The sequence below is a fragment of the Eubalaena glacialis genome, chromosome 7 (genome assembly GCF_028564815.1).
Source record: "Eubalaena glacialis isolate mEubGla1 chromosome 7, mEubGla1.1.hap2.+ XY, whole genome shotgun sequence".
Lineage (NCBI taxonomy): Eukaryota > Metazoa > Chordata > Mammalia > Artiodactyla > Balaenidae > Eubalaena > Eubalaena glacialis.
The window spans coordinates 55,638,168-55,664,676 of record NC_083722.1 but is presented as its reverse complement, the minus strand read 5'-3'; the positions used below and the strand labels follow the sequence as shown (position 1 = coordinate 55,664,676).

The 26,509-nt window shown below is 37.6% G+C and overlaps 1 protein-coding gene across 1 annotated transcript in view; it reads left to right on the top strand.

Moving 5' to 3' along the window:
• NEK10 (NIMA related kinase 10) overlaps window positions 1–26,509 on the top strand; it is a 285,708-nt gene that overhangs the window by 164,661 nt on the left and 94,538 nt on the right. Inside the window, exons 25-28 of the mRNA XM_061196445.1 lie at window positions 6,939–7,152; window positions 20,734–20,917; window positions 21,014–21,100; window positions 22,598–22,652. Of these exons, the coding sequence (XP_061052428.1) occupies window positions 6,939–7,152; window positions 20,734–20,917; window positions 21,014–21,100; window positions 22,598–22,652 (540 nt within the window). The remainder of the gene's footprint in view (window positions 1–6,938; window positions 7,153–20,733; window positions 20,918–21,013; window positions 21,101–22,597; window positions 22,653–26,509) is intronic.

Below are 26,509 nucleotides of genomic sequence, written 5' to 3'. Positions count from 1 at the left end.
CAGATGAAGGAGCAAGGTAAAAACCCACCAGACCAAACAAATAAAGAGGAAATAGGCAGTCTATCTGAAAAAGAATTCAGAGTAATGATGGTAAAGATGATCTAAAATCTTGGAAGTAGAATGGAGAAAATACAGGAAACATTTAACAAGGACCTAGAAGAACTAAAGAGCAAACAAACAATGATGAAGAACACAATAAATGAAATTAAAATTTTTCTAGAAGGAATCAATAGCAGAATAACTGAGGCAGAAGAACGGATAAGTGACCTAGAAGATAAAATAGTGGAAATAACTATTGCAGAGCAGAATAAAGAAAAAAGAATGAAAAGAATTGAGCAAACTATCAAAAATTAAATACAAAGAAAAAATATTAAAAGCAGCAAGGGAAAAACAACAAATAACATGCAAGGGAATCCACATAAGGTTAACAGCTGATCTTTGAGCAGAAACTCTGCAAGCCAGAAGGGACTGGCAGGACATATTTAAAGTGATGAAAGGGAAAAGCCTACAACCAAGATTACTCTACCCAGCAAGGATCTCATGCAGATTTGACAGAGAAATTAACACCTTTACAGACAAGCAAAAGCTGAGAGAATTCAGCACCACCAAACCAGCTTTACAACTTTAGCTTTACAAATGTTAAAGGAACTTCTCTAGGCGGGAAACACAAGAGAAGGAAGAGGCCTACAATAACAAACACAAAATAATTAAGAAAATGGTAATAGGAACATACATATCGAAAACTACATAAATGTAAATGGATTAAATGCTCCAACCAAAAGACATAGACGGGCTGAATGCATACAAAAAGAAGACCCGTATATATGCTGTCTACAAGAGACCCACTTCAGACCTAGGGACACATACAGACTGAAAGTGAGGGGATGGAAAAAGATATTCCATGCAAATGGAAATCAAAAGAAAGCTGGAGTAGCAATTCTCATATCAGACAAAATAGACTTTAAAATAAAGACTATTACAAGAGACAAAGAAGGACACTATATAATGATCAAGGGATCAATCCAAGAAGAAGATATAACAATTATAAATATATATGCACCCAACATAGGAGCACCTCAATACATAAGGCAAATGCTAACAGTGATAAAAGGGGAAATCGACAGAAACACAATCATAGTAGGGGACTTTAACACCCCATTTTCACCAGTGGACAGATCATCCAAAATGAAAATAAATAAGAAAACACAAGCTTTAAATGATACATTAAACAAGATGGACTTAATTGATGTTTATAGGACATTCCATCCAAAAATAACACAATACACTTTCTTCTCAAGGGCTCAAGGAACATTCTCCAGGATAGATCATATCTTGGGTCACAAATCAAGCCTTTGTAAATTAAGAAAATTGAAATTGTGTCAACTATCTATTCCAACCACAACACTATGAGACTAGATATCAATTACAGGAAAAAATCTATAAAATACAAACACATGGAGGCTAAACAATACACTACTAAATAACCAATAAATCACTGAAGAAATCAAAGAGGAAATTGAGAGATACCTAGAAACAAATGACAGTGAAAACACGATGACCCAAAACCTATGGGATGCAGCAAAAGCAATTCTAAGAGGGAAGTTTATAGCAATACGATCCTACCTCAAGAAACAAGAAACCTCTCAAATAAACAACCTAACCTTACTCCTAAAGCAATAAGAAGAACAAAAAAACCCCAAAGTTAGTAGAAGGAAAGAAATCATAAACATCAGATCAGAAATAAATAAAAAATAAATGAAGGAAACAATAGCAAAGATCAATAAAACTAAAAGCTGGTTCTTTGAGAAGATAAACAAAATTGATAAACCATTAGCCAGACTCATCAAGAAAAAAACGGAGAGGACTCAAATCAATAGAATTAGAAATGAAAAAGGAGAAGTAACCACTGACACTGCAGAAATACAAAGGGTCATGAGAGATTACTACAAGCAACTATATGTCAATGAAATGGACAACCTGGAAGAAGTGAACAAACTCTTAGGAAAGCACAGCCTCTGAGACTGAACCAGGAAGATAGAAAATATAAACAGACCAATCACAAGCCCTGAACTTGAGACTGTGATTAAAAATCTTCCAACAAACAAAAGCCAGATGGCTTCACAGGCAATTTCTATCAAACATTTAGAGAAGAGCTAACACCTATCCTTCTCAAACTCTTCCATAATATAGAATAGGGAGGAGCACTCCCAAACTCATTCTATGAGGCCACCATCATCCTGATACCAAAATCAGACAAAGATGTCACAAAGAAAGAAAACTACAGGCCAGTATCACTGATGAACGTAGATGCAGAAATCCTCAACAAAATACTAGTAAACAGAATCCAACAGCACATTAAAAGGAGCATACACCATGATCAAGTGGGATTTAACCCAGGACCGCAAGAATTCTCCAATATATGCAAATCAATCAATGTGATAAACCATATTAACAAATTGAAGGATAAAAACCATATTATCATCTCAATAGATGCAGAAAAGCTCTTGACAAAATTCAACACTCATTTATGATAAAAACTCTCCAGAGAGCAGGCATAGAGGGAACTTACCTCAAAATAATAAAGGCCATATATGACAAACCCACAGCCAACATCGTTCTCAATGGTGAATAACTGAAACCATTTCCTCTAAGATCAGGAAGAAGACAAGGCTGTCCACTCTCACCACTATTATTCAACATAGTTTTGGACGTTTTAGCCACAGCAATCAGAGAAGTAAAAGAAATAAAAGGAATCCAAATTGAAAAGAAGTAAAGCTGTCACTGTTTGCAGATGACATGATACTATACATAGAGAATCCTAAAGATGCTACCAGAAAACAACTAGAGCTAATCAATGAAGTTGGTAAAGTAGCAGGATACAAAATTAATGCACAGAAATCCTTTGCATTCCTATTCACTAATGATGAAAAATCTGAAAGAGAAGTTAAGGAAACACTCCCATTTACCATTGCAACAAAAAGAATAAAATACCTAGGTATAAACCTACCTCCGGAGACAAAAGTCCTGTATGCGGAAAACTATAAGACACTGATGGAAGAAATTAAAGATGATAAAAATAGATGGAGAGATATACCATGTTCTTGGATTGGAAGAATCAATATTATGAAAATGACTATACTACCCAAAGCAATCTACGGATTCAATGCAGTCCCTATTAAATTACCAATGGCATTTTTCACAGAGCTAGAACAAAAAATTTCACAATTTATATGGAAAAACAAAAGACCCCGAATAGCCAAAGCAATTTGAGAAAGAAAAATGGAGCTGGAGGTATCAGTCTCCCAGACTTCAGACTATACTACAAAGCTACAGTAATCAAGACATTATGATACTGACACAAAAACAGAAATATAGATCAATGGAACAGGATAGAAAGCCCAGAGATAAACCGATGCACATATGGTCACCTTATCTTTGATAAAGGAGGCAAGAGTATACAATGGAGAAAAGACAGGCTCTTCAATAAATGGTGCTGGGAAAACTGGACAGCTACATGTAAAAGAATGAAATTAGAACACTTTCTAACACCATACACAAAAATAAACTCAAAATGGATTAAAAACCTTAATATCAAGCCAAACACTTTAAAACTCTTAGAGGAAAACATAGGCAGAACACTCTATGACATGAATCACAGCAAGATCCTCTTTGACCCACCTCCTAGAGAAATGGAAATAAAAACAAAAATAAACTAATGGGACCTAATGAAACTTAAAAGCTTTTGCACAGCAAAGGCAACAATAAACAAGACAAAAAGACAACCCTCAGAATGGGAGAAAATATTTGCAAATGAAGCAACTGACAGGGATTAATCTCCAAGATATACAAGCAGCTCATGCAGCTCAATATCAAAAAACAAAAAACCCAATCCAAAAATAGGCAGAAGACCTAAATAGACATTTCTCTGAAGAAGATATACAGATTGCCAACAAACACATGAAAGAATGCTCAACATCACTAATCATTAGAGAAATGCAAATCAAAACTACAATGATGTTTCACCTCACACCAGTCTGAATGGCCATCATCAAAAAATCTACAAATAATAAATGCTGGAGAGGGTGTGGAGAAAAGGGAACCCTCTTGCACTGTTGGTGGGAATGTAAATTGATACAGCCAGTATGGAGAACAGTATGGAGAACAGTATGGAGTTTCCTTAAAAAACTAAAAATAGAACTACCATACAACCCAGCAATCCCTCTCCTGGGCATATACGCTGAGAAAACCGTAATTCATAAAGAGTCATGTACCACAATGTTCATTGCAGCTCTATTTACAATAGCCAGGACATGGAAGCAACCTAAGTGTCCATCGACAGATGAATGGATAAAGAAGATGTGGCACATATATACAATGGAATATTACTCAGCCATAAAAAGACACGAAATTGAGTTATTTTTAGTGAGGTGGATGGACCTAGAGTATGTCATGCAGAGTGGAGTAAGTTAGAGAGAGAAAAACAAATACCATATACTAACACATATATATGGAATCTAAAAAAAAAAAAAATGGTTTTTAAGATCCTAGGGGCAGGACACGAATAAAGATGCAGACGTAAAGAATGGACTTGAGGACACGGGGAAGGGGAAGTGTAAGCTGGGATGAAATGAGAGAGTGACATGGACATAGATACACTACCAAATGTAAAATAGATAGCTACTGGGAAGCAGCCATATAGCACAGGGATTTCAGCTCAGTGCTTTGTGACCACCTAGAGGGGTGGGTTATGGAGTGTGGTGGGAAGGAGACACAAGAGGGAGGAGATATGGGGATATATATATATGTATATGTATAGCTGATTCACTTTGTTATAAAGCAGAAACTAACACACCGTTGTAAAGCAATTATACTCCAATAAAGATGTTTTAAAAAAGAATAAAAAGAAAAAAATAAAATAAAGGCAGCAAGAGAAAAACAGTCAGTTACAGGGAACTTCCATAAGGCTTTCAGCTGATTTTTCTGCAGAAACATTGCAGGCCAGAAGGGAGTGTTATGATATATTTAACGTACTGAAAGGAAAAAAACAAAACAAAAACAAAAACCCTACCCCTACCACCTAGGATACCAGCAGGGTTATCATTAGATTGTCTCTAAAATCAGGTACAAGACAAGGTTGCCCACTCTCACCATTTCTATTTAACATAGTACTGGAATTCCTAAGCACAGCAATCAGACAAGAAAAAGAAATAAAAGACATCCAAATTGAAAGGGAAAAAGTAAAATTGTCACTATTTGCAGATGACATGATACTATATATATAAAACCCTAAGTTCTCCACCAAAAAACTATTAGAACTACTAAGTGATTCAGTAAATCAGGATACAACATTATTATATGGAAATCTGTTATTTTTTAAACAACATATAATAATGAATTCTCAGAAAGGGAATGCAAGAAAATAATGCCATTTATGGTTGCTTCAAAAAGAATAAAATATATAGGAATTATCTCAGCCATAAAAAAGAACGAAATTTCTCCATTTGCAACTACATGGATGGACTTAGAGGGTATCATACTAATTGAACTAAGTCAGACAGAGAAAGACAAATACTGTATGTTATCACATATATTAATCTAAAAAGTAAAACAAATGAATGAATATAACAAAATAGGACAGACTCACAGATACAGTGAACAAACCAGTGGGTAGAGGGGTTGGGGGAGAGGCAAGATAGGGGAAGGGGATTAAGAGGTACACTACTAAGTATGAAATAGATACAAGGATATATTGTACAGCACAGGGACTATAGCCAATATTTTATAATAAATTTAAATGGAATAAAATCTATAAAAATATTCAATCACTATGTTGTATACCTGAAACTAACATTGTAAATCATCTACAATTTAAAATAAAAGAAAAATAAAATAAATAAATGCAAAGAAAACTCAAGGATGAATAATTAGAAAAATAACAAGTTAGAGTGTTATTTTCACTTCTGTTATTAATAGTAATTGTGAGTAATAATGCTTAAATCTTGCCTGGAGACATTAGTATAGTTGAAAGTTGTATTAACTTCGGGTTGCTAAATCAAATACAAGATGTGAAAATTAGATCTTTTAGTCAAAGTCCAAATAAGTTAAATTTTATTGAGAAGTACACATAACTTCATTGAAATTAGAGCTTTTGAATAAAAAAGATAGACAAATATTTTAGTGAGTGCCAGATGTTTTAAATTATGCTAACCAGTGATCTTAATAATTGGTTCCACAAGCATCTAGAATAGCCTTCTCTTAGTGTTTAGCTGTGACAGAAACAATACTCCCTTTAGCAGGCTGATTGATATTTTCTACCGCCAAAATTCGAGAAAATTTTTAGCATGTGATGTGTCAAATTATCTACTGTTAAAAATTATGAAACACACCTTAAACCTCTAAGTAACTGGGTCGAATTTTATTTTTATGACATCGTGCTTTGTAAGACTCTCACTAATCAAAGTTGTTGACATTGCCCCTATACAGCTGGAAAAGGCCAAAAAGTTGTTATTCCACCCCCAAGAATCCTGCCTTCCTTTTGGTGCATCAGGTGTGATCATCAGGGCCTATATTATTGAGATCATTCTTTGTTTAACTGGCCAATGAGTTGGGGTGGTTTTAGAAAATAACCAGTTACACAAGGAGACGCAGACCCCACCTGCCCATCCTGAGACTGGAAGCAGCTTCCTGTGCAGCCTGTAACCCTTGCCCACCAGCCTAGCTGCAAAGAGAACAGTGCTGCTCCCTCTCCTCCCCAAACTTTCCAAATGCCTTTTGAGAGGTCTTCGATGCAAAGCTATGCTTGATGTCCACCTTGCCCAGGTTCTCTTAGGTGCAAACATCATGGGGGATACACAGCAGAATTTAAACTTGGCCCTTCACACCCCATGGCCTGGTCCCGATTTTGACCAGAGGGCTGTAATTAGGTTATCTTCCCTTAGATGCCTCACTCCTGATGCAGAAACCCGCCCAGATATTGTAGAAGTCAGCTCCATGATATCAGATGTCATGATGAAGTATGTAGATAATTTATCCGCATCCCAGCTGGCCTTGGAGAAGAAGCTGGAACGGGAACGGAGACGCACACAGAGGTATTTTATGGAAGCCAACCGGAACACAGTCATGTGTCAGCGCGAGCCGTCTCTGCTCTCTCAAGTGAGTGGAAATCTTTCAATCTCTTCAGGATGCGTTCTGATGGACTGTCTGAGGCTGTTCTTGCTTGTGTTGAGGAAAATTCATCTTAACTTAGAAAAATATTAATTGCTACTCTAATATTTCACTATTATAGAGATACATATTTGCATCCATTTTGATATCTTATAGTTAAAATTAAGTCAATATAATTGATGTTCCAAAGAACTAACCCATAATTTGTTGTATATTACAAAACCAGAGGCATCAAAAAGATATCTTAGAAATTCTTTAAGTTTGTAATATGATCTTTGTATAAGTAGCAGTGACTGCTTATATTCAATTTATTCAACGATCTTGGAAATATAGATGAAAATATTGTATGTCAGTTTAAAGAAGGAAATAATATTTGCCTTAAAATTTTTTTCTTATTAGTCTGTGTAATTGATTTCATTACTGTTTTTGGTGGTAATAATTTTTCCATGGTACAAATCAGAATATGTGCTTTTATTTTTCTTGATATTAACCTTTAAATTATTTTGATATTTAAGTTTTTTTCTGAGTATACTTGAAAAAGGGATGCCAAAGCCACAGATTTCCGCAAGTGCATGTGATGGTGCCTGTGACGCCCTTGTTCTATTTTCTCTCTGCCTTTGTTGTATCACGACCCATGACCTATCCTTCACTCACGCTCTGGGTTCCCTGAAAGCAGGGATTTAGTAAGGGGCCCTTCAACCCATAAATGTTCTTTTTTAACCCTCCTGGGGATGGGCCCAGCACAATAGGGTCACAAAGCCCATCCTTGATCAGGATACCTGGTCATTAAATTCCTTTCCAGGATCTGCCTCAGCTAGGAAAATTATATAAGAATTAGTCTCCAAGAAGAGCCAGTTTTGATTTCTTGAATAACAGCATTTCCAGCAAACTTTTTTTTTTTTTTAGAAGGAAAGCAATACTATTTGGTGGGTTTATCTTGCCGTACTTGGAATCCGGAAGTTAAAGATTCAATCAATATAATTTTGGTGGGTTTTTTAAAATTTTATTTCATTTTTTATGTTTTTAGTACAGTCATACCTTTTATTTCACTTTTTTTTTTTTTTTAATTGAGGTATAGTTGATTTACAATACTATATTACTTTCAGGTGTATAACATAGTGGTTCATAATTTTTCCATTTATACTCCATTTAAAGTTTTTATAAAATATTAGCTATATTCCCAGTTCTGTACATAGCATCCTTGTATCTTATTTATTTTATACCTAATAGTTTGTATCTCCTAATTCCCTACCCTTATCTTGCCCCTCCTCCTTCCGTCTCCCCACTGGAAACCACTAGTTTGTTCTCTATATATGTGAGTCTATTTGTTTTACTATATTCATTTGTTTGTTTTATTTTTTTGAGATTCCACATACAAGTAATATCATACAGTATTTGTTTTTCTCTGTCTGACTTATTTCACTAAGCATAATACCCTCCAGGTCCATCCATCTGGTTGCAAACAGCAAAATTTCATTCTTTTTTATGGCTGAGTGGTATTCTACTGCATATATATGTACCACATCTTCTTTATAGTATTCTGCTTATGTTTTCTTCTAGGAGTTTTGATTCCAGTCTTACATTTAGGTCTTTAATCCATTTTGAGGTTATTTTTCTATATGCTGTGAGAAAATGTTTTAATTTCATTCTTTTAAATGTAGCTGTCCAGTATTCCTAGCACCACTTATTGAAGAGACTGTCTTTTCCCCATTGTATATTCTTGCCTTCTTTGTCATAGATTAATAGACCAGAAGTGCATGGGTTTATTCCAGGCTCTCTATTCTGACCTATTGATCTATGTATCCATTTTTGTGCCAATACCATACTGTATTGATGACTGTAGCTTTGTAATATAGTCTGAAGGGAGTATGATACCTCCAGCTCTGAGGTTTTTCTCAAGATTGCTTTGGCTATTTACGATCTTTTGTGTTTCCATACACACTTTAGAATTTTTTTCTACTTCTATGAAAAATGCCACTGGTATTTTGATAGGGATTGCATTGAATCTGTACATTGCCTTAGGTAGTATGATCATTTTTACAATGTTAATTCTTCCAATCCATGGACACAGTATCTCTTGTCATCTTTTTTGTCCTCTTCAGTTTTTTTCATCAGTGTCTTAGAGTTTTCCAATGCTTTAATGTCTTAAACTTGTCCAGTTTTCCAACTCCAATTAAGGAGTTTTGACCTCCTTAATTAGATTTATTCCTAGGTATTTTTTTTTTTTGATGGATGGTAAATGGAATTGTTTTCCTAATTTCTCTTTCTGCTAGTTTGTTCTTAATGTGTAGAAATGTAACAGATTTCTGTATATTAATTTTGTATCCTGAAACTTTACAGAATTCATTGATGAGTTATAGTAGTTTTTTGGTGCTGCCTTTAAGATTTTCTATGTTTAGTACCACGTCATCTACAAATAGAGACGGTTTTACTTCTTTCTTTTCAATTTGGATTCCATTTGTTTCTTTTTCTTGTCTGATTGCTATGGCTAGGACTTCCAATATTATGTTGAAAAACAGGGGCAAGAATGGGCATCCTTGTCTTGTTCCTGATCTTAGAGGAAATGCTTTTAGCTCTTCACTGTTTAGTAGGCTGTTAGCTGTGGGTTTATCATATATGGCCTTTATTATGATGAGGTATGTTCCCTCTATACCCAGTTTGTGGAGAGTTTATAATTGTAAGTGGATGTTGAATTTTGTCAAAACCTTTTTCTGCATCTATTAAGATGATCATATGATTTTTATTCTTCAATTTCTTTTTTTTTAAGTAGAGTTGATTTACAGTGTTGTGATAGTTTCTGGTGTACAGCAGGGTGATTCAGTTTTTCTATATATATGTTATTCTTTATCAGACTCTATTCCATTATAGGTTATTACAAGATATTGAATATAGTTCCCTGTTCCATAGAGTAGGTCCTGGTTGTTTTTCTACTTTATATATAATAGTGTGTATTTGTTAATCCCAAACTCCTAATTTAATCCCTCCTCTTTTCCCCTTTGGTAACCATAAGTTTGTTTTCTGTGTCTGTGAGTCTGTTTCTGTTTTGTAAATAAGTTCGTTTGTGTCATTTTTTTTAGATTCCACATATAAGTGATATGTGATATTTGTCTTTCTCTGACTTCACTTAGTATGATAATCTCTAGGTTCATTCACGTTGCTGCAAATTACATTATTTTATTCTTTTTTATGTCTGGGTAATATTTCATTGTATACATATATACCATATCTTTTTTATCCATTCATCTGTTGATGGACATTTAGGTTGCTTCCATGTTTTGGCTATTGTAAATAGTGCTGCTATGAACATTGGGGTGCATGTATCTTTTCAAATTAGAGTTTTCTTTGGATATATGCCCAGGAGTGGGATTGCTGGATCATATGGCAACTCTATTTTTAGTGTTTTGAGGAACATCCATACTGTTCTCTGTAGTAGCTACACAAATTTACATTCCTACCAACAGTGTAGGAGAATTCCCTTTTCTCCACACCCTCTCCAGCACTTATTATTTATAGACTTTTTGATGATGATCATTCAGACTGGTGTGAAGTGATATCTCATTGTAGTTTTGATTTGCATTTCTCTAATAATTAGCAATATTGAGCATCTTCTCATGTGCCTTTTGGCCATCTCTATGCCTTTTTTGGAGAAATGTCAATTTAGATCTTCTGTCCATTTTTTGATTGGGTTGTTTGTTTTTTGGATATTGAGTTGTATGAGCTGTTTGTGTATTTTGGAGATTATTCCCTTGTCGGTCGCATCATTTGCAAATATTTTCCCAGTCTGTAGGTTGTCTTTTTGTTTTGTTTCCTTTGATTAGGTCCCATTTGTTTATTTTTGCTTTTATTTCTTTTGCTTTAGGAGACAGATCCAAAAAAATATTGCTACAATTTATGTCAAAGAGTATTCTGCCTATGTTATCTTCTGGGAGTTTTATGGTGTCATGTCTTATAATTAACCCTTTAAGCCATTTTGAGTTTATTTTTGTGTATGGTTTGAGGATGTGTTCTAAGTTCATTTATTTACATGCAGCTATTCAGCTTTCCCACCACCACTTCCTGAAGAGACTGTCTTTTCTCCATTGTATTTTCTTGGCTCCTTTGTCAAAGATTAATTGACCATAGGTGTGTGGGTTTATTTCTCAGCTCTCTCTTCTATTGCATTGATCTATATGTCTCTTTTTGTGCCAATACCATGCAGTTTTGATTGCTGTAGCTTTGTAGTATTGTCTGAAGTCTGTGAGGGTTATGCCTCTAGCTCTCTTCTTTTTTCCTCAGGATTACTTTGGCAATTCTGGGTCTTTTTGTGGTTCCATATAAATTTTAGGATTATTTGTTCTAGTTCATTGAAAAATGTCATGGGTAATTTGATAGGGATTGTATTAAATCTGTAGATTGCTTTGGGTAGTATGGCCATTTTAATAATATTAATTCTTTCATTCCAGGATCATGGGATATCTTTCTATTTCTTCTAATCATCTTCAATTTCCTTTAAAAATATTTTATAGTTTTCGGGATATAAGTCTTTCGCCTCCTAGGTCAGGTTTATGCCTAAGTACTATTTCATTTGTTTGGTGCAATTTTATTTTATTTTATTTATTTATTTTTTAACATCTTTATTGGAGTATAATTGCTTTACAATGGTGTGTTAGTTTCTGCTTTATAACAAAGTGAATCAGTTATATATATACATATGTTCCCATATCTCTTCCCTCTTGCATCTCCCTCCCTCCCACCCTCCCTATCCCACCCCTCTAGGTGGTCACAAAGCACCAAGCTGATCTCCCTGTGCTATGCGGTTGCTTCCCACTAGCTATCTATTTTACGTTTGGTAGTGTATATATGTCCATGCCACTCTCTCACTTTGTCACAGCTTACCCTTCCCCCTCCCCACATCCTCAAGTCCATTCACTAGTAGGTCTGTGTCTTTATTCCCGTCTTACCACTAGGTTCTTCATGGCCTTTTTTTTTTTTTCCTTAGATTCCATATATATGTGTTAGCATACTGTATTTGTTTTTCTCTTTCTGACTTACTTCACTCTGTATGACAGACTCTAACTCCATCCACCTCATTACAAACACCTCCATTTCATTTCTTTTTATGGCTGAGTAATATTCCATTGCATATATGTGCCACATCTTCTTTATCCATTCATCTGTTGATGGACACTTAGGTTGCTTCCATGTCCTGGCTATTGTAAATAGAGCTGCAATGAACATTTTGATACATGACTCTTTTTGAATTATGGTTTTCTCAGGGTATATGCCCAGTAGTGGGATTGCTGGGTCATAAGGTAGTTCTATTTTTAGTTTTTTAAGGAACCTCCATACTGTTCTCCATAGTGGCTGTATCAATTTACATTCCCACCAATAGTGCAAGAGGGTTCCCTTTTCTCCACACCCTCTCCAGCATTTATTGTATGCAGATTTTCTGATGATGGCCATTCTGACCAGTGTGAGGTGATACCTCAATGTAGTTTTTTTTTTTTTTTTTTTTAATTTTATTTATTTATTTATTTATGGCTGTGTTGGGTCTTCGTTTCTGTGTGAGGGCTTTCTCCAGTTGTGGCAAGTGGGGGCCACTCTTCATCGCAGTGCGCGGGCCTCTCACCATCGCGGCCTCTCTTGTTGCGGAGCACAGGCTCCAGACGCGCAGGCTCAGTAATTGTGGCTCACGGGCCCAGCTGCTCCGCGGCATGTGGGATCTTCCGGGACCAGGGCTCGAACCCATGTCCCCTGCATTGGCAGGCGGATTCTTAACCACTGCACCACCAGGGAAGCCCCTCAATGTAGTTTTGATTTGCGTTTCTCTAATGATTAGTGATGTTGAACATTCTTTCATGTGTTTGTTGGCAATCTGTATCTCTTCTTTGGAGAAATGTCTATTTAGATCTTCTGCCCATTTTTGGATTGGGTTGTTTGTTTTTTTGTTATTGAGCTGCTTGTAAATCTTGGAGATTAATCCTTTGTCAGTTGCTTCATTTGCAAATATTTTCTCCCATTCTGAGGGTTGTCTTTTGGTCTTGTTTATGGTTTCCTTTGCTGTGCAAAAGCTTTTAAGTTTCATTAGGTCCCATTTGTTTATTTTTGTTTTTATTTCCATTACTCTAGGAGCTGGGTCAAAAAGGATTTTGCTGTGATTTATGTCATAGAGTGTTCTGCCTATGTTTTCCTCTGAGAGTTTGATAGTGTCTGGCCTTACATTTAGGTCTTTAATCCATTTTGAGTTTATTTTTGTGTATGGTGTTAGGGAGTGTTCTAATTTCATACTTTTACATGTACCTGTCCAGTTTTCCCAGCACCACTTACTGAAGAGGCTGTCTTTTCTCCACTGTATATGCTTGCCTCCTTTATCAAAGATAAGGTGACCATAAGTGCGTGGGTTTATCTCTGGGCTTTCTATCCTGTTCCATTGATCTATATTTCTGTTTTTCAGAGAAAGCTTTCAACAAAATTCAACACCCATGTATGATAAAAACCCTGCAGAAAGTAGGCATAGAGGGAACTTTCCTCAACATAATAAAGGCCATATATGACAAACCCACAACCAACATCATCCCCAATTGTGAAAAACTGAAACCATTTCCACTAAGATCAGGAACAAGACAGGGTTGCCGACTCTCACCACTATTATTCAACATAGTTTTGGAAGTTTTAGCCACAGCAAACAGAGAAGAAAAAGAAATAAAAGAAATCCAAATTAGAAAAGAAGAAGTAAAGCTGTCACTGTTTGCAGATGCCATGATACTATACATAGAGAATCCTAAAGATGCTACCAGAAAACTACTAGAGCTAATCAATGAATTTGGTAAAGTAGCAGGATACAAAATTAATGCACAGAAATCTCTTGCATTCCTATACACTAATGATGAAAAATCTGAAAATGAAATTAAGAAAACACTCCCATTTACCATTGCAACAAAAAGAATAAAATATCTAGGAATAAACCTACCTAAGGAGACAAAAGACCTGTATGCAGAAAATTATAAGACACTGATGAAAGAAATTAAAGATGATACAAATAGATGGAGAGATATACGATGTTCTTGGATTGGAAGAATCAACATTGTGAAAATGACTCTACTACCCAAAGCAATCTACAGATTCAATGCAATCCCTATCAAACTACCACTGGCATTTTTCACAGAACTAGAACAAAAAATTTCACAATTTGTAATGAAACACAAAAGACCCTGAATAGCCAAAGCAATCTTGAGAAAGAAAAATGGAGCTGGAGGAATCAGGCTCCCTGACTTCAGAGTATACTACAAAGCTACAGTAATCAAGACAGTATAGTACTGGCACAAAAACAGAAATATAGATCAATGGTGCAATTTTAAAAGGGATTTGTTTTTTAACTTTCTTCTTCTGATATTTCATTGTTCGTGAAAAGAAATGCAACCAATTTCTGTATGTTAATCTTGTATCCTGCTACCTTGCTGAATTCATTGATCAGTTCTAGTAATTTTTGTGTGGAGTCTTTAGGGTTTTCTATATGTGTATATGCATCATATCATCTGCATATAATGACAATTTCACTTCTTCCCTTCCAATTTGGATACCTTTAATTTCCTTGTCTTGTCTGACTGCTGTGGCTCAGAAATTTGATACTATGTTGAATAGAAGTCATGAGAGTGGGTATCCTTGTCTTGTTCCTTGAATTTAGTGGGAAAGCTTTCAACTTTTCACCACTGAGTATTTTGCTGGCTGTATTTTTGTCATAAATAGCTTTTATTATTCTGAATTATACTCTATACCCACTTTGGTGAGAGTATTTTTCATGAAAGGGTGTTGAATTTTATCAGATGCTTTTACAGCATCTATTGAAATGATCATGTGGTTTTTGTCTTTTCTTTTGTTGATAATGGTGTATCACATTGATTGATTTACATATGTGGAACCACCCTTGTGACCCTGGGATGAATCCATCTTGATCATCGTATGTGAAAAAGGAGTTTTATGTGTTGTTGGATTTGGTTTACTAATATTTTTTTGAGGACTTTTGCATCTATATCCATCAAAGATATTGGCCTATAATTTTATTTTTTGGTAGTGTCTTTGTCTGGTTTTAGTATCAGGGTTATGGTGGCTTCATAGAATGACTGCAGGAGTGTTCCCTTCTTTTCAGTCTTTTGGAAGATTCTGAGAAGGATTGGTATATATTCTTCTTTGTATGTTTATAGAATTCCCCAGTGGAGCCATGTGGTCCTGGACTTTTGTTTGCAGGGAGGTTTTTTGTTTTTTTTTTTTAATTATTATTACAGATTCTATTTCACTTCTAGTGATTGGTCTGTTCAATTATCTATTTCCTTGTGATTAAGTTTTGGCAGGCTCTATGTGTCTAGAAACGTGTCCATTTCTTCTAGGTTGTCCAATTTGTTAACATATAATTGTTCATAGTATTCTCTTTTATTTTTTATGTTTTTGGGTATTTCTGCGGTATTGGTTGTTATTTCTCTTCCTTCATTTTCTTATTTTCTTTCTTTGGGTCCTCTATCTTTCCTTCTTGGTGAGTTCCTCACTTTGTTAATGTGGTGTTTCACAGTGATTGATTTGTGTATTTGAACCATTCTTGAATCCCTGAGATAAATCCCACTTGATGAAGATGTATGATCCTTTTAATGTATTGTTGAATACGGTTTGCTAATATTTTCTTGAGAATTTTGCATTTATGTTCATCAGTGATATTTGTCAGTAGTCTTTTTTATTATATCTTTGTCTGGCTTTGGTATAGTGTGATATTGGCCTTTTAGAATGTGTTCAGAAGTGTTCCTTTCTCTGAAACTTTTTGGAATAGTTTGAAGGATAGGTGCTAACTCTTTTCTAAATGTTTGGTAGAGTTTACCTGTGAAGCACCTGGTCCTGGACTTTAGTTTGTTGGATTTTTTTATTACTATTTTAATTTAATTACTGATAATTTGTCTGTTCATGTTTTCTATTTTTTCCTGGTTCAGTCTTGGGAGAGTCTACATTTCTTGGAATTTGTCCATTACTTCTTGGTTGTCCATTTTATTGGCATACAATCATTCATAGAACTCTCTCGTGATTCTTTGTATTTCTGTGGTGTTTGTAACCTCTCATTTTTCATTTCTGATTTTATTGATATGAACCCTCTGTCTTTTTCTCATTTTTTTCATAGTGAATCTGGCTAAAGGTTTATCAATTTTGTTTATCTTTTCAAGACAATTGCTCTTAGATTCACGGATCTTTTTTATTGTTTTGTCTTGGGGGTTTTTTTAATCTCTATTTCATTTATTTCTCCTCTGATCTTTATGTTTTCTTTCCTTCTGCTAACTTTTGGTTTTCTTCATTCTTCTTTTTCAAATTCCGTTAGGTGTAATGTTAAGTTGGGTTTTTTGTTGTTTTTTTGGGGGGGATTGTTTGTTAGGTTTCGGTTTGGGGTGGGTTTTTTTTTTCAATTTTTTCTTGTTTCCTAAGGTAGGCTTGTATTGCTATAAACTTCAATCTTTGAACTGCTTTTGCTGCATCCCATAGATTTTGGACTGTTGTGTTTCATTTTCGTTTGTCTACAAGTATTTTTTGATTTCCTCTTTGATTTCTTCAGTAATCCATTTGTTGTTTAGTAGCATATTGTTTAGCCTTCATGTGTTTGTGTATTTTGCAGTTTTTTTCTTGTAGTTGATTCTAGTCTCGTAACATTATGGTCAGAAAATACGCTTGATATGATTTCATTTTTCTTAAATTTACTGAGACTTATTTTGTTGCTTAACATGTGATCTATCTTGGAGAATGTTCCATGTATGCTTGAAAAGAATGTGTATGCTTCTGCTTTTGGACAGAGTGTTTTATGCATATCTATTAAGTCTATTTGGTCTAGTGTGTCATTTAAGACCAGTGTTTCCTTATTGATTTTCTGTCTGGATGATCTCTCCATTGATGTAAGTGGAGTGTTAAAGTCCTTTGCTATTATTGTGCTACTGTCAATTTCTCTAATTATGTTTGTTAATATTTGCTTTATGTATTTAGGTATTTATGTTGGGTGCTTATATATTTAAAATTGTTATATCTTCTTCTTGGCCCTCGATCATTGTAAAATTCTTCTGTCTTTTTACAGTCTTTGTTTTAAATTCTATTTTGTCTGATATAATTATTGCTACTCCAGCTTTCTTTTCATTTCCATTTGCATGGAATACCTTTTCCATCCCCTCACTTTCAGTCTGTGTGTGTCTTTAGATTTGAAATGAGTGTCTTGTAGGCAGCATATATGTGGATCTTGCTTTTTTATCCATTCAGCCACTCTGTGTCTTTTGATTAGAGCATTTAGTCCATGTACATTTAAAGTAATTATTGATAGGTATGTACTTATTGCCATTTTGTTAATTGTTTTGTGGTTGTTGTTGTAGTTATTTTTGTGTTCTTTCTTCTTTTGTTCTCTTCACCTGTGGCTTGAGGACTATCTTTAGTGTTATGTTGGGATTCTTTTCTCTTTTTTGTGTGTGTCTATCATAGATTTTTGTTTTGTTATTACCATGAGGTTTATATACAGCTATATGCACATATATATACACACAGATATACATTTTTTAAATTTTAAGTTGCTGATCTCAATTTAAATTGCATTTTAACAATCCTGCAGTCTAAGTTCCCTCCCATCATGATTTCTGTTTTTGACATCATATTTTACATCTTTTTTGTTTTGTGTACCCCTTAATTACTTATTGCTGGCCAAATGCTTTTATTGCTTTTGTCTTTTAACCTTCCTACTATCTTTGTACATGTATATTTACCTTTACCAGTGAGCCTTTTCCTTTTGTAATTTTTCTGTTTTTAGTTGTGGCCTTTTTCACTTGGAGAAGTCCCTTTATCATTTCTTGTAAAGCTGGTTTGGTGGTGCTGAACTCTTTGAACTTTTGCTTGTCTGTAAAATTCTTCATCTCCATCAAATCTGAATGAGAGCCTTGCCAAGTAGAATATCTTGGTTGTAAGTTTTTCCCTTTCATTATTTTAACTATATCATGCCACTCCCTTCTGGCCTGCAGTTTCTGCTGAAAAGTCAGCTGATAGTCTTATGAGAGTTCCATTGTATGTAACTTCTTGCTTTTTTTTTTTTTTTTTTGCTGCTTTTAAAATTCTTTCTTTATCTCTAATTTTTGCCATTTTAATTACAATTGTCTTGTTGTGGTCCTCTTTGGGGTGATGCTGTTTGGGACTCTCTGTGCTTCCTGAACCTGGATACCTATTTCCTTTCCCAGGTTCAGGGAGTTCTTCAAATATGTTCTCTGCCCCTTTCTCTCTCTTCTTCTTCTGGTACCCCTATACCCTGTAATGTGAATGTTAGCATGTTTGACGTTGTCTCAGATGTCTCTTAACCTATCCTCATTCCTTTTTTTTCTTTTTTCTCTCCAGCTTCAGTGATTTCCACTACTCTGTCTTCCAGCTCACTGATCTGTTCCTCTACATCATCCAATCTACTGTTGATTCCTTTTAGTGTTTTCTTCATGTCAGTTATTGTATTCTTCATCTCTGTTTGTTTATTCTTTATATTTTCTAACTCTTTGTTAAAACTTCTGCTTCTCACTCTGTTCGTTCAATCTTTTCCTCACTTCTTTGATCATCTTTACCATCAATCATTACCTTGAACTCTTTATTGGGTAGATTGCCTCTCTCTACTTCACTTAGTTCTTCTTCTGGGGTTTTATCATGTTTCTTCTTTGGGAACATGTTCCTCTGTCACCTCATTTTGTCTAGTTTTCTGTTTTTATTTCTATGTATTTGGTAGGTTTCTTAAATTTCCTGACTTTAGAGAAGTAGCCTTTTGTAGGAAACATCCTATGCATCCCGGCAGCACACTCCCCTCTGTCAGCAGAGCTATGTGCTCTAGGGTTGCCCCCTATGTGGGCTGCATGGGTCTTCTTTTGTGGCAGGCTGAGTACTGTGAGTGCTCTGGTAGGTGTGACTGGCCCCCGGTCTAGTTGGTTGCCTGTCAGCTGCTGGTTGTTGGGGCTTGGTCATGACACAACTGACTGCTGAGCCACTGGGGGTGACATGGCTAGTGATGGCCCATTGGTGGTGGAGCTGTGGGTCCTGGGGTGGGTGTTGTGGAGCCTGTGTTCCCATGTCTAGTGTTGGCCTGCTTTGGGTCTGATTCCTGACACAGCTGGCTGTGGGTTCTGAGGTTTCCCAAAGCTGTTGCTGGCCCACTGGTGAGTGGGACTGGATTCCAGGGTAGCTGGCTTAGGGGCCCAAGATTTCTCAGAACTGCTTTTGGTCTATTGGTGGGCAGGGCCCAGGCCCAGGAGGTCCTAGGGCTGATGTAGGCTTGCTGATGGGTTGGCTGGATCCTGACAAGGCAGGCTGTAAGGTTGCAGTAGTTGTGGTACTGGTATCTGCCCACTAGTTTGTGGGACCAGATCACAGGGTAGCTGGCTGGAAAACCTGAGGGTCCCTCGTCTAGTGCTTGTGCATTGGTGTATGGGGCTGGTTTCTGGGCCCTCTGGTGGACAGGACCTTCTTCCATGGCAGCTGTGGGCTCAGGGGGTCTTATGGAAACTGGCCTGCTGATGAGTGGAGCTATGTCTTCTCCTGACTATCTGCTTGATCTGAGGCTTCCCAACACTGGCTTCTACAGGTTGGTGAGCAGGGGTGGCACCAGTCCTTGTGCTGCTAAGCTGTAGGGAGGACTCCACAGTGGCACTTGCAACAACTGTGTCCACATGGTAGAACGAGCTCCCCGAAGTGGCCACCGTCAATGTCCATGTCCCCAGGTGAGCTCCACGTGCCTCCTTCTCCTCTGGAAGACGCTCCAAGATCAGCAGGTGGGTCTGACCCAGGCTCCTTTCAAGTAATTTCTTCTTCCCTAGGTGCTGGAGTGTGTGAACTTTTGTGTGTGTCATATAACAGTGGAGTCTCTGTGCCCTCCAGTCTTCTGGCTCTCCTGAAAGTAAGCCCACCTGGCCTTCAAAAACAAATGTTCTGGGGGCTCGTCTTCCTGATACAGGACCCCCAGGCTGGGGAGCCTGATGTGGGGCTCAGACACATTGCTCTTTGGTGAGAACCTCTGCAATTGTAATTGTCTTCCTGTTTGAGGGTCACCCACCAGAGGTATGGGTCTTGACTTACCGTGTCCCTGCCCCTCCTACCTGTCTCGTTGTGGTTCCTTCTTTATATCTTTAGTTGTAGAAGATATTTTCTGTTAGATTCCAGTCTTTTTCTTCAATAGTTGCTCTGTAAATACTTGTTGTTTTGGTGTGTCCATAGGAGAAGGTGAGCTTAAGGTCTTTCTACTCCTCCATCTTGGCCACCTACCTCCAGAATTATTCTACATTTCTATTCCTTAGTGCTACATTTTCTTTCATCAGATTGCACAGACTTTTGTTACTCAGCATCTTGCCACATCCATTCTTTTTTGTCCAGTGGTAGCTTGCAGACCCACTTTTTGTAGTTATGGACTGAATGAATTCTATAGCATATGTATAGGTGGAACTAGTGATGCCGGTTCAGCACAAGTATTTGTAATAATATTTTAGTCATTTTAATATATATTCTAATGAGCTTTAAGTCCTGCAGAAGAAAGGAAAGAAGTGGGTATTACAAACTGAATTTCTCTTTCAGGAATCCTTTGAGAAGGCAAGCTTGAGTAGAAGCAGCAGTGGAGCAGGAAGCCTGAAAAGTGAGCTTTCAGAAAGCACAGACCTGCCGCCTGAGGGCTTCCATGCCCCCTGTGATAAGGACGAAGACCGAGCCAGTGCTGGAATCTTGTCAGATGATAACTTCAACTTGGAAAATATTGAGAAAGGTATTTCTAGTGAAAGGGTTACAACATGAATGAACTCTTGACTCCTTTCTGTTTCAAGGTTCATTTGCTCTTTACTTTTTTTTTATTAATGTGCAGATATATATTCAGAGTTCAATGATGAATTGGACACTTTGGATAACTCCAGCAGCTCCAGTTCAAACCCTTTGAAGGAATCTACATTCAGTAAGCTTTCTTTTAACCAGTTTGTGGGATTCCCGCAGGTAGAGGTCTGGGAATCACACTTGGGAGTCAAGTAGATGTCATCACACTTACATAAATGAGTAGTTTGTTTCCCAGGTGTAATGCTAATTAGGACAGGTGTGTCTGTCACTCTTACAGAGCCCAAAGGCCAACGGGCACTGTGGTTTTTCCATTGCCTCCTGTCAAATGAACGGTTTCATTATTTCTTCCAGCAAATGCAGGTTCTAACTGGGGAGTGGAGATAACTTATTTGGAGACAGACTAAATAACCACAGGAGTAATGGAAGTGACTTTTCATGAGTCTGTTGAGTAGAGGTTAGAAACCTGGAGAAGAAATTAGTCTTGGTGTAGACTAAGTTTTGTACAATTTTATTTACATTAATATAAAGGGATATATTTTCCTTAAAGCACTAAAGTAAAATAAATGTTTTAATTGTTTAGAATTATGAAAAAATGCTATGTAAATTCAGTAAATATGTTCATCTTTACTCTTAATTTGAAACAGTAAAAAAAAAAAATCAGACTGGGGTATGAGAAAGTAAAGATATATTTAGATAAAATTTAAAGAATCTTTCTCACAGAAAGATAGGATTCAATTCCCTGAACAAATCTGAAATTGAAATAAAAGATCAGTTAAAATAGAAAATGGAGAGAAAAGAATAACTCTTTTAAAAGAGTAAGTTGATGGAATATTAAGTAAGATAGGTAGAAATACTCTGAAATAAATTAAGTCTAAATAATACCCTCTCATCGATGACTATACTGTGAAAATTTCATAAAAAATGGTTTAAAATAGTGTCCCTAAGGATGAGAGTAGAACTCTGAGGATTTTGCTTCATTCTTTGTCCCTTTCCAAAATTAATTGGTCCATCAAAATGGAGAATAGATGTTCCAGATTTTCTGGGGCAATCCCAAATTCCAACACTCTGTTCTGTTTTCCCTATAAATTCCTGCCTGCTAAATAAAATGTCTTGATTTGCTATTGGGAAAACATGAATATTATGCAGTAAAAATATTTGTGCATTTAAACATATGTAGGAAATTCTAGAAGCAATTAATTACTAACTGTTTGAGATGAATTTTGAGATGATGGGATATTATGTATCCCCAGTAACAAGGGTGGGGAGGGTCAGTGGGAAAGTGATAAAGGAAAGTTGGACCCTTACACTTGCATGTGGTTACTTCTAGCTCTCTTGGTAAGGGATTTAGGATGATTATGACACAGATATTTTATGAACTTTTTAGCTACTAACAATGGAGTTTCTTTGTTTAGCACCTTTTCTTTGAGAAAAGACCCTTAAACAAACCTGTCAAGTAAATAATAATATGCAATGTTATATTTTGCTGATGCTATAATAAATGAAGACAGTCTTTACAGTAGGTACAATTGGTTAGATATTTTTTAAACAAATAAATGAGTGAATAAATACAAGATTTGCCACAGGAGAATGTGAAGTTATTTTTATTTTCTTGTTTCAGTCACTTTAAAGAGAAGTTTTAGTGCTTCAGGAGGAGAAAGACAATCCCAAACAAGGTATGTAGACATTGAGCTCCTAGAAATATTTTTAGACTCTGAAGAGCTGAACTTTTGGTGGCTAAATTGATGCCTGATATCAGAAGTTATGTGGGCATGTGGTACCAGAGGCTATTGGAGCCCACCCTCCCAGAACTGATTGTACTTTACCAAGGAGTGTACTGGGAAGAGCACTAAGCTTGGACCTGGGTTTTAGTCTGGCTTTGTGATCCTCAGCCACTCAGTTAGTCTCTCTGAGCCCAAGGGTGGCCCAGGGAGGTAGGGCTTCATGAGATCATCTGGAACTGTGGCTCCTTATACCTTGTTTTTCTACACCCCTGGGGTATAGGTCTTATGCTCATTGCAAATGTGGCAAATGTAGATCACATCACACCCACATCCAGCCAGCAGGAATTGGGATGGGAAGTAGAGACATGCCCTTCATTTTACGGATGTGACCCAGACGTTGTGTTCTTCCCTTCTACTCACAGATCAGTGGCCACATCTAGCTGCAAGGGAGAATGAATATGTTTGGAGGACTCTGTTTTAAAAGAAGGAATTGTTATTTTGGAATGACTAGCAGTTTCTGCAATAGTTGTCTCTTGGGCTAAGAACTAAAATGAAACTCTTTGATTTGGCCTTTTGCAAGTCCCTGGTAACCTTCATAAGAGCTGTTCAATGGCCTTGGGTGAGGCTGGTGGTGGGAAGCCTGATCGTGGTGGTTTTAGAAGTTACAGAGGCAGAGATGGAGAGCAATTGAAGAAAGGAGTGGGCTGACAGTGAGCTGGTGGGGAATGTTTGGTGGAAAAGGGCCTTCTAGGATCAGGATGACTGTGGGGTGAGTGGACTGAGGAGAAGCAGCTGATGGAGAGGAGAGATTGAAGATGGTTCCCAGTCTCAGAGCAGCTTGGAGCTAGAGAGCAGGCCTGAAGGGATAGCCATCGACTGTGTCTGAAGAAAGAGAGGCAAAGATAAAATTAAGCTAGAGAGGCAGAGAAGAGGGATATTAGGGAATATTATACTTGGTGGTTTTGATTTTGGACACACACAGCAGTGAGCGGTAGCTTGCAAGTGAGCAGCGGCTGGAAGCGAGACCTTAGTTCCCTGACCAGGAATCGAACCCTGGTCACCTGGGTGGGAACCAGGAATCTTAACCACTAGACCACAGGGACAGCAGCTAGAGTCTAAATCCCCAGTCCTGGTCTGCCTTGTAAGGAGGAATCTGACAAGGAGACAGTAGGTATACAAGAAAGTAAAGTGTTTACTAGAAAAGCAGAGTACATGCGGAAAGACACACTGGTGAACTCAGCAAGAGAGTTGCAAAAGTCCCGCCTTTGGGAAGTTTAAATCCTTTATAAGGGGGCAGTCTTCTGGGCCTTTGTCTTCTTGGCCAATCGACTTGCTTTGACCCCATGGCTAATTTGTCTCAGGACCCTCCCCTCCGTATGCACACACACCTCAGTCAAGATGGATTTCATCGCAAGGGTGTCTGGGAGGGAAAATAGCAAGACATTATGGTCTGGCCTCCCCTGCCTTTTTGACCCCATGGAGCCTTCCTGCATACGTGTAGTGTTTTCCTTGCTCCAAGGATGGGAAATGTGTGACTTCTTGATCGTCTAACAGGGTTTAACCCCTCTCTGTTCCTGCCATAAAAGTGTCCAATGTCTAGTTATTTACCCTATTCCTGTTGTTTCTTATATTGAAGTGTGGATCTCAAAATGTAGACAGGAGGCTGGTCATAAATATATAGCCCAGAGCCCATTTGTCTCTTGCCTCAGGAAATGTAAACAGGAGGCTGGTAGTGAATGTCTGGCCTGGAGCCCATCTTTTTTTGCTCCAGGAAGTGTGAATAGGAGGCCGGTTGTAAATGTCTAGCCTGGAGCCCATCTACCTCCTGCCTCAGTTTCTGTTTATTAGATAATGTTCCAGCTCACTGCTGAGAGGACGGTCTAGTCTGAGGAGTGTGATCAACTGGGAAGAGCCAGCATTGAGATGGCAGGGGACTGAGCAGGGACAGGCAGAGGGCTGCCAACAGCTCTGGGTCTACGGGAGCAGTGCAGGCCAGGCCATGTGTAAGTGGGTGTGCTTTACCAGTCAGGCTTTGTGGATGCAGGAAAAAACCTGACTCGGGCTGACTTATGCCACAGCGGGGTTCATTAGAAGGCTTTCAAGGACTCACGTAATTAGGGAACTTGTAGAATCAACCTATGAAGGGATAGGAGCCAGGTCAGCCCCTGAAGTCTGTGGAGGAGGCACTCCCGGAAGACTTGTCAAGGCTCTAATGCGGGCCTGAATGAGCTCCCAGCTTGTTTGCTTTGTCTCTGCGTCGCCTCTCTTAGGATCCAGTGTCCTGCAACAGAGTTGGGTTGGCCTGGCTTGGATCAGGCCCTATTCCCTGCTGTGGAGAAGTCTGAGCCCCTTCACTGACAGCCCCTTCGGGTCCCTTGGGGGCCTTGCCACAGGGAGCAGGTGTGGATGCCAAGCAGTGCAAATGGGACCACAATCACTGCTGGGTTTGAGGGTGCCAGGAAGAGCATAACGGAAATGAATTTCAGAATGAAGAACCTGCCTAGTGAAATCTTGAGGGCTTCAGTTAGGTGGCAAAGGAAGGGTCACATAGAAAATCTTTTTTTTGTTTTGTTTAGTCAAATACACAACATCACTTATAACTTTATCTTTTCCAAGTGAGTTTCAGGAAGGGTTAGGGTGGAGCCTTTTTACTTCCTAAATCTTTTCTGGTGTCACTAGAAACAAAACCCAAGGAAACCTATCAGACTGCGTAATATACCAGAAGGATCATTATATCCTGAGGGACCTCTCCCACTTCCCATCTCTGGGTGCCCACCCCAACCCAGCAGCTCTGCTTCTACTTGCTGTGGACAAGGAAGCCACACACAGGAGCCTGGAACATGGGAGCTCTTGCCTGCTCAGCCCAGGAAATGAGGGGACAGGTGTGGGAGATGTGAGCCTGGCCATGGAGCTGGGGGTCTGAGCGACACCATGGAGTGGGTATGTCCTCCTCAACTCTGGCACCAGAGCTTCTCTACCTTAACCACATCATGAGTTCAGTAGACTTTTGTGAGCTGGTCTGGAAATCTGTCCACTGCCTGCATGGGGAAATGTTCCATGTGTTCTTCTCAAATAATTAACAAGTGCTCTTTGGAATCTAACTACTCCCTTTTAAGGTTTGTGATTATTTATATTTTTAAGAAAATCATCAAAAGGTTTTTCCTCTATGATTGGATGCTTTACTCAGTGATACAAAGTTGCATAAATATATAGAAGAGATGCAAAACAATTATTTTAGTACAAAAATAAATTATGACATATGGGTGAACTCCCTAATTAAGAGAATTTTATATTAAGATGGAAATTTTCAATCAGGTGAATTTAGGAATCTTAGCATTGCCAAATAAATCTAGTCCTTTTTTCTAAAAGGATTCATGGAAAATTGGCTTGTTTGCAAGAGTTCAGCTCTTTAAAAACAAAGGAAACATATGTATTAGAGCTTGAAATGCTTTTTAAAACCTAGTCATTATCTAAACATTTTTAGCAAATTGGGTAAACTAGAATCATCAGAAAAAGGAAGTTCAATCTGAATCTCATTGAAAGAGAGATAGTACAGAGTGGGCTTTAACTTGGGGTTAACGACCAAGTTAAACAGGCAGAAAATGGAAGATGGTCCAGACGTTGAGGTTGATGAATCAGCAGGAGCAGGCATAAGTAAACAGGTGAATAAGGTCTGAGCTAAAATAACATGTGCAAAGCTGTGCCATGTGTGGGACAGTGTGACATGCCATCAGGGAACACATGTTGGTTTAAGGCAAGCTCTCTTCTCTCAAGGAACTTATGATGGAGGGGGGACGAAGGCAGACTTG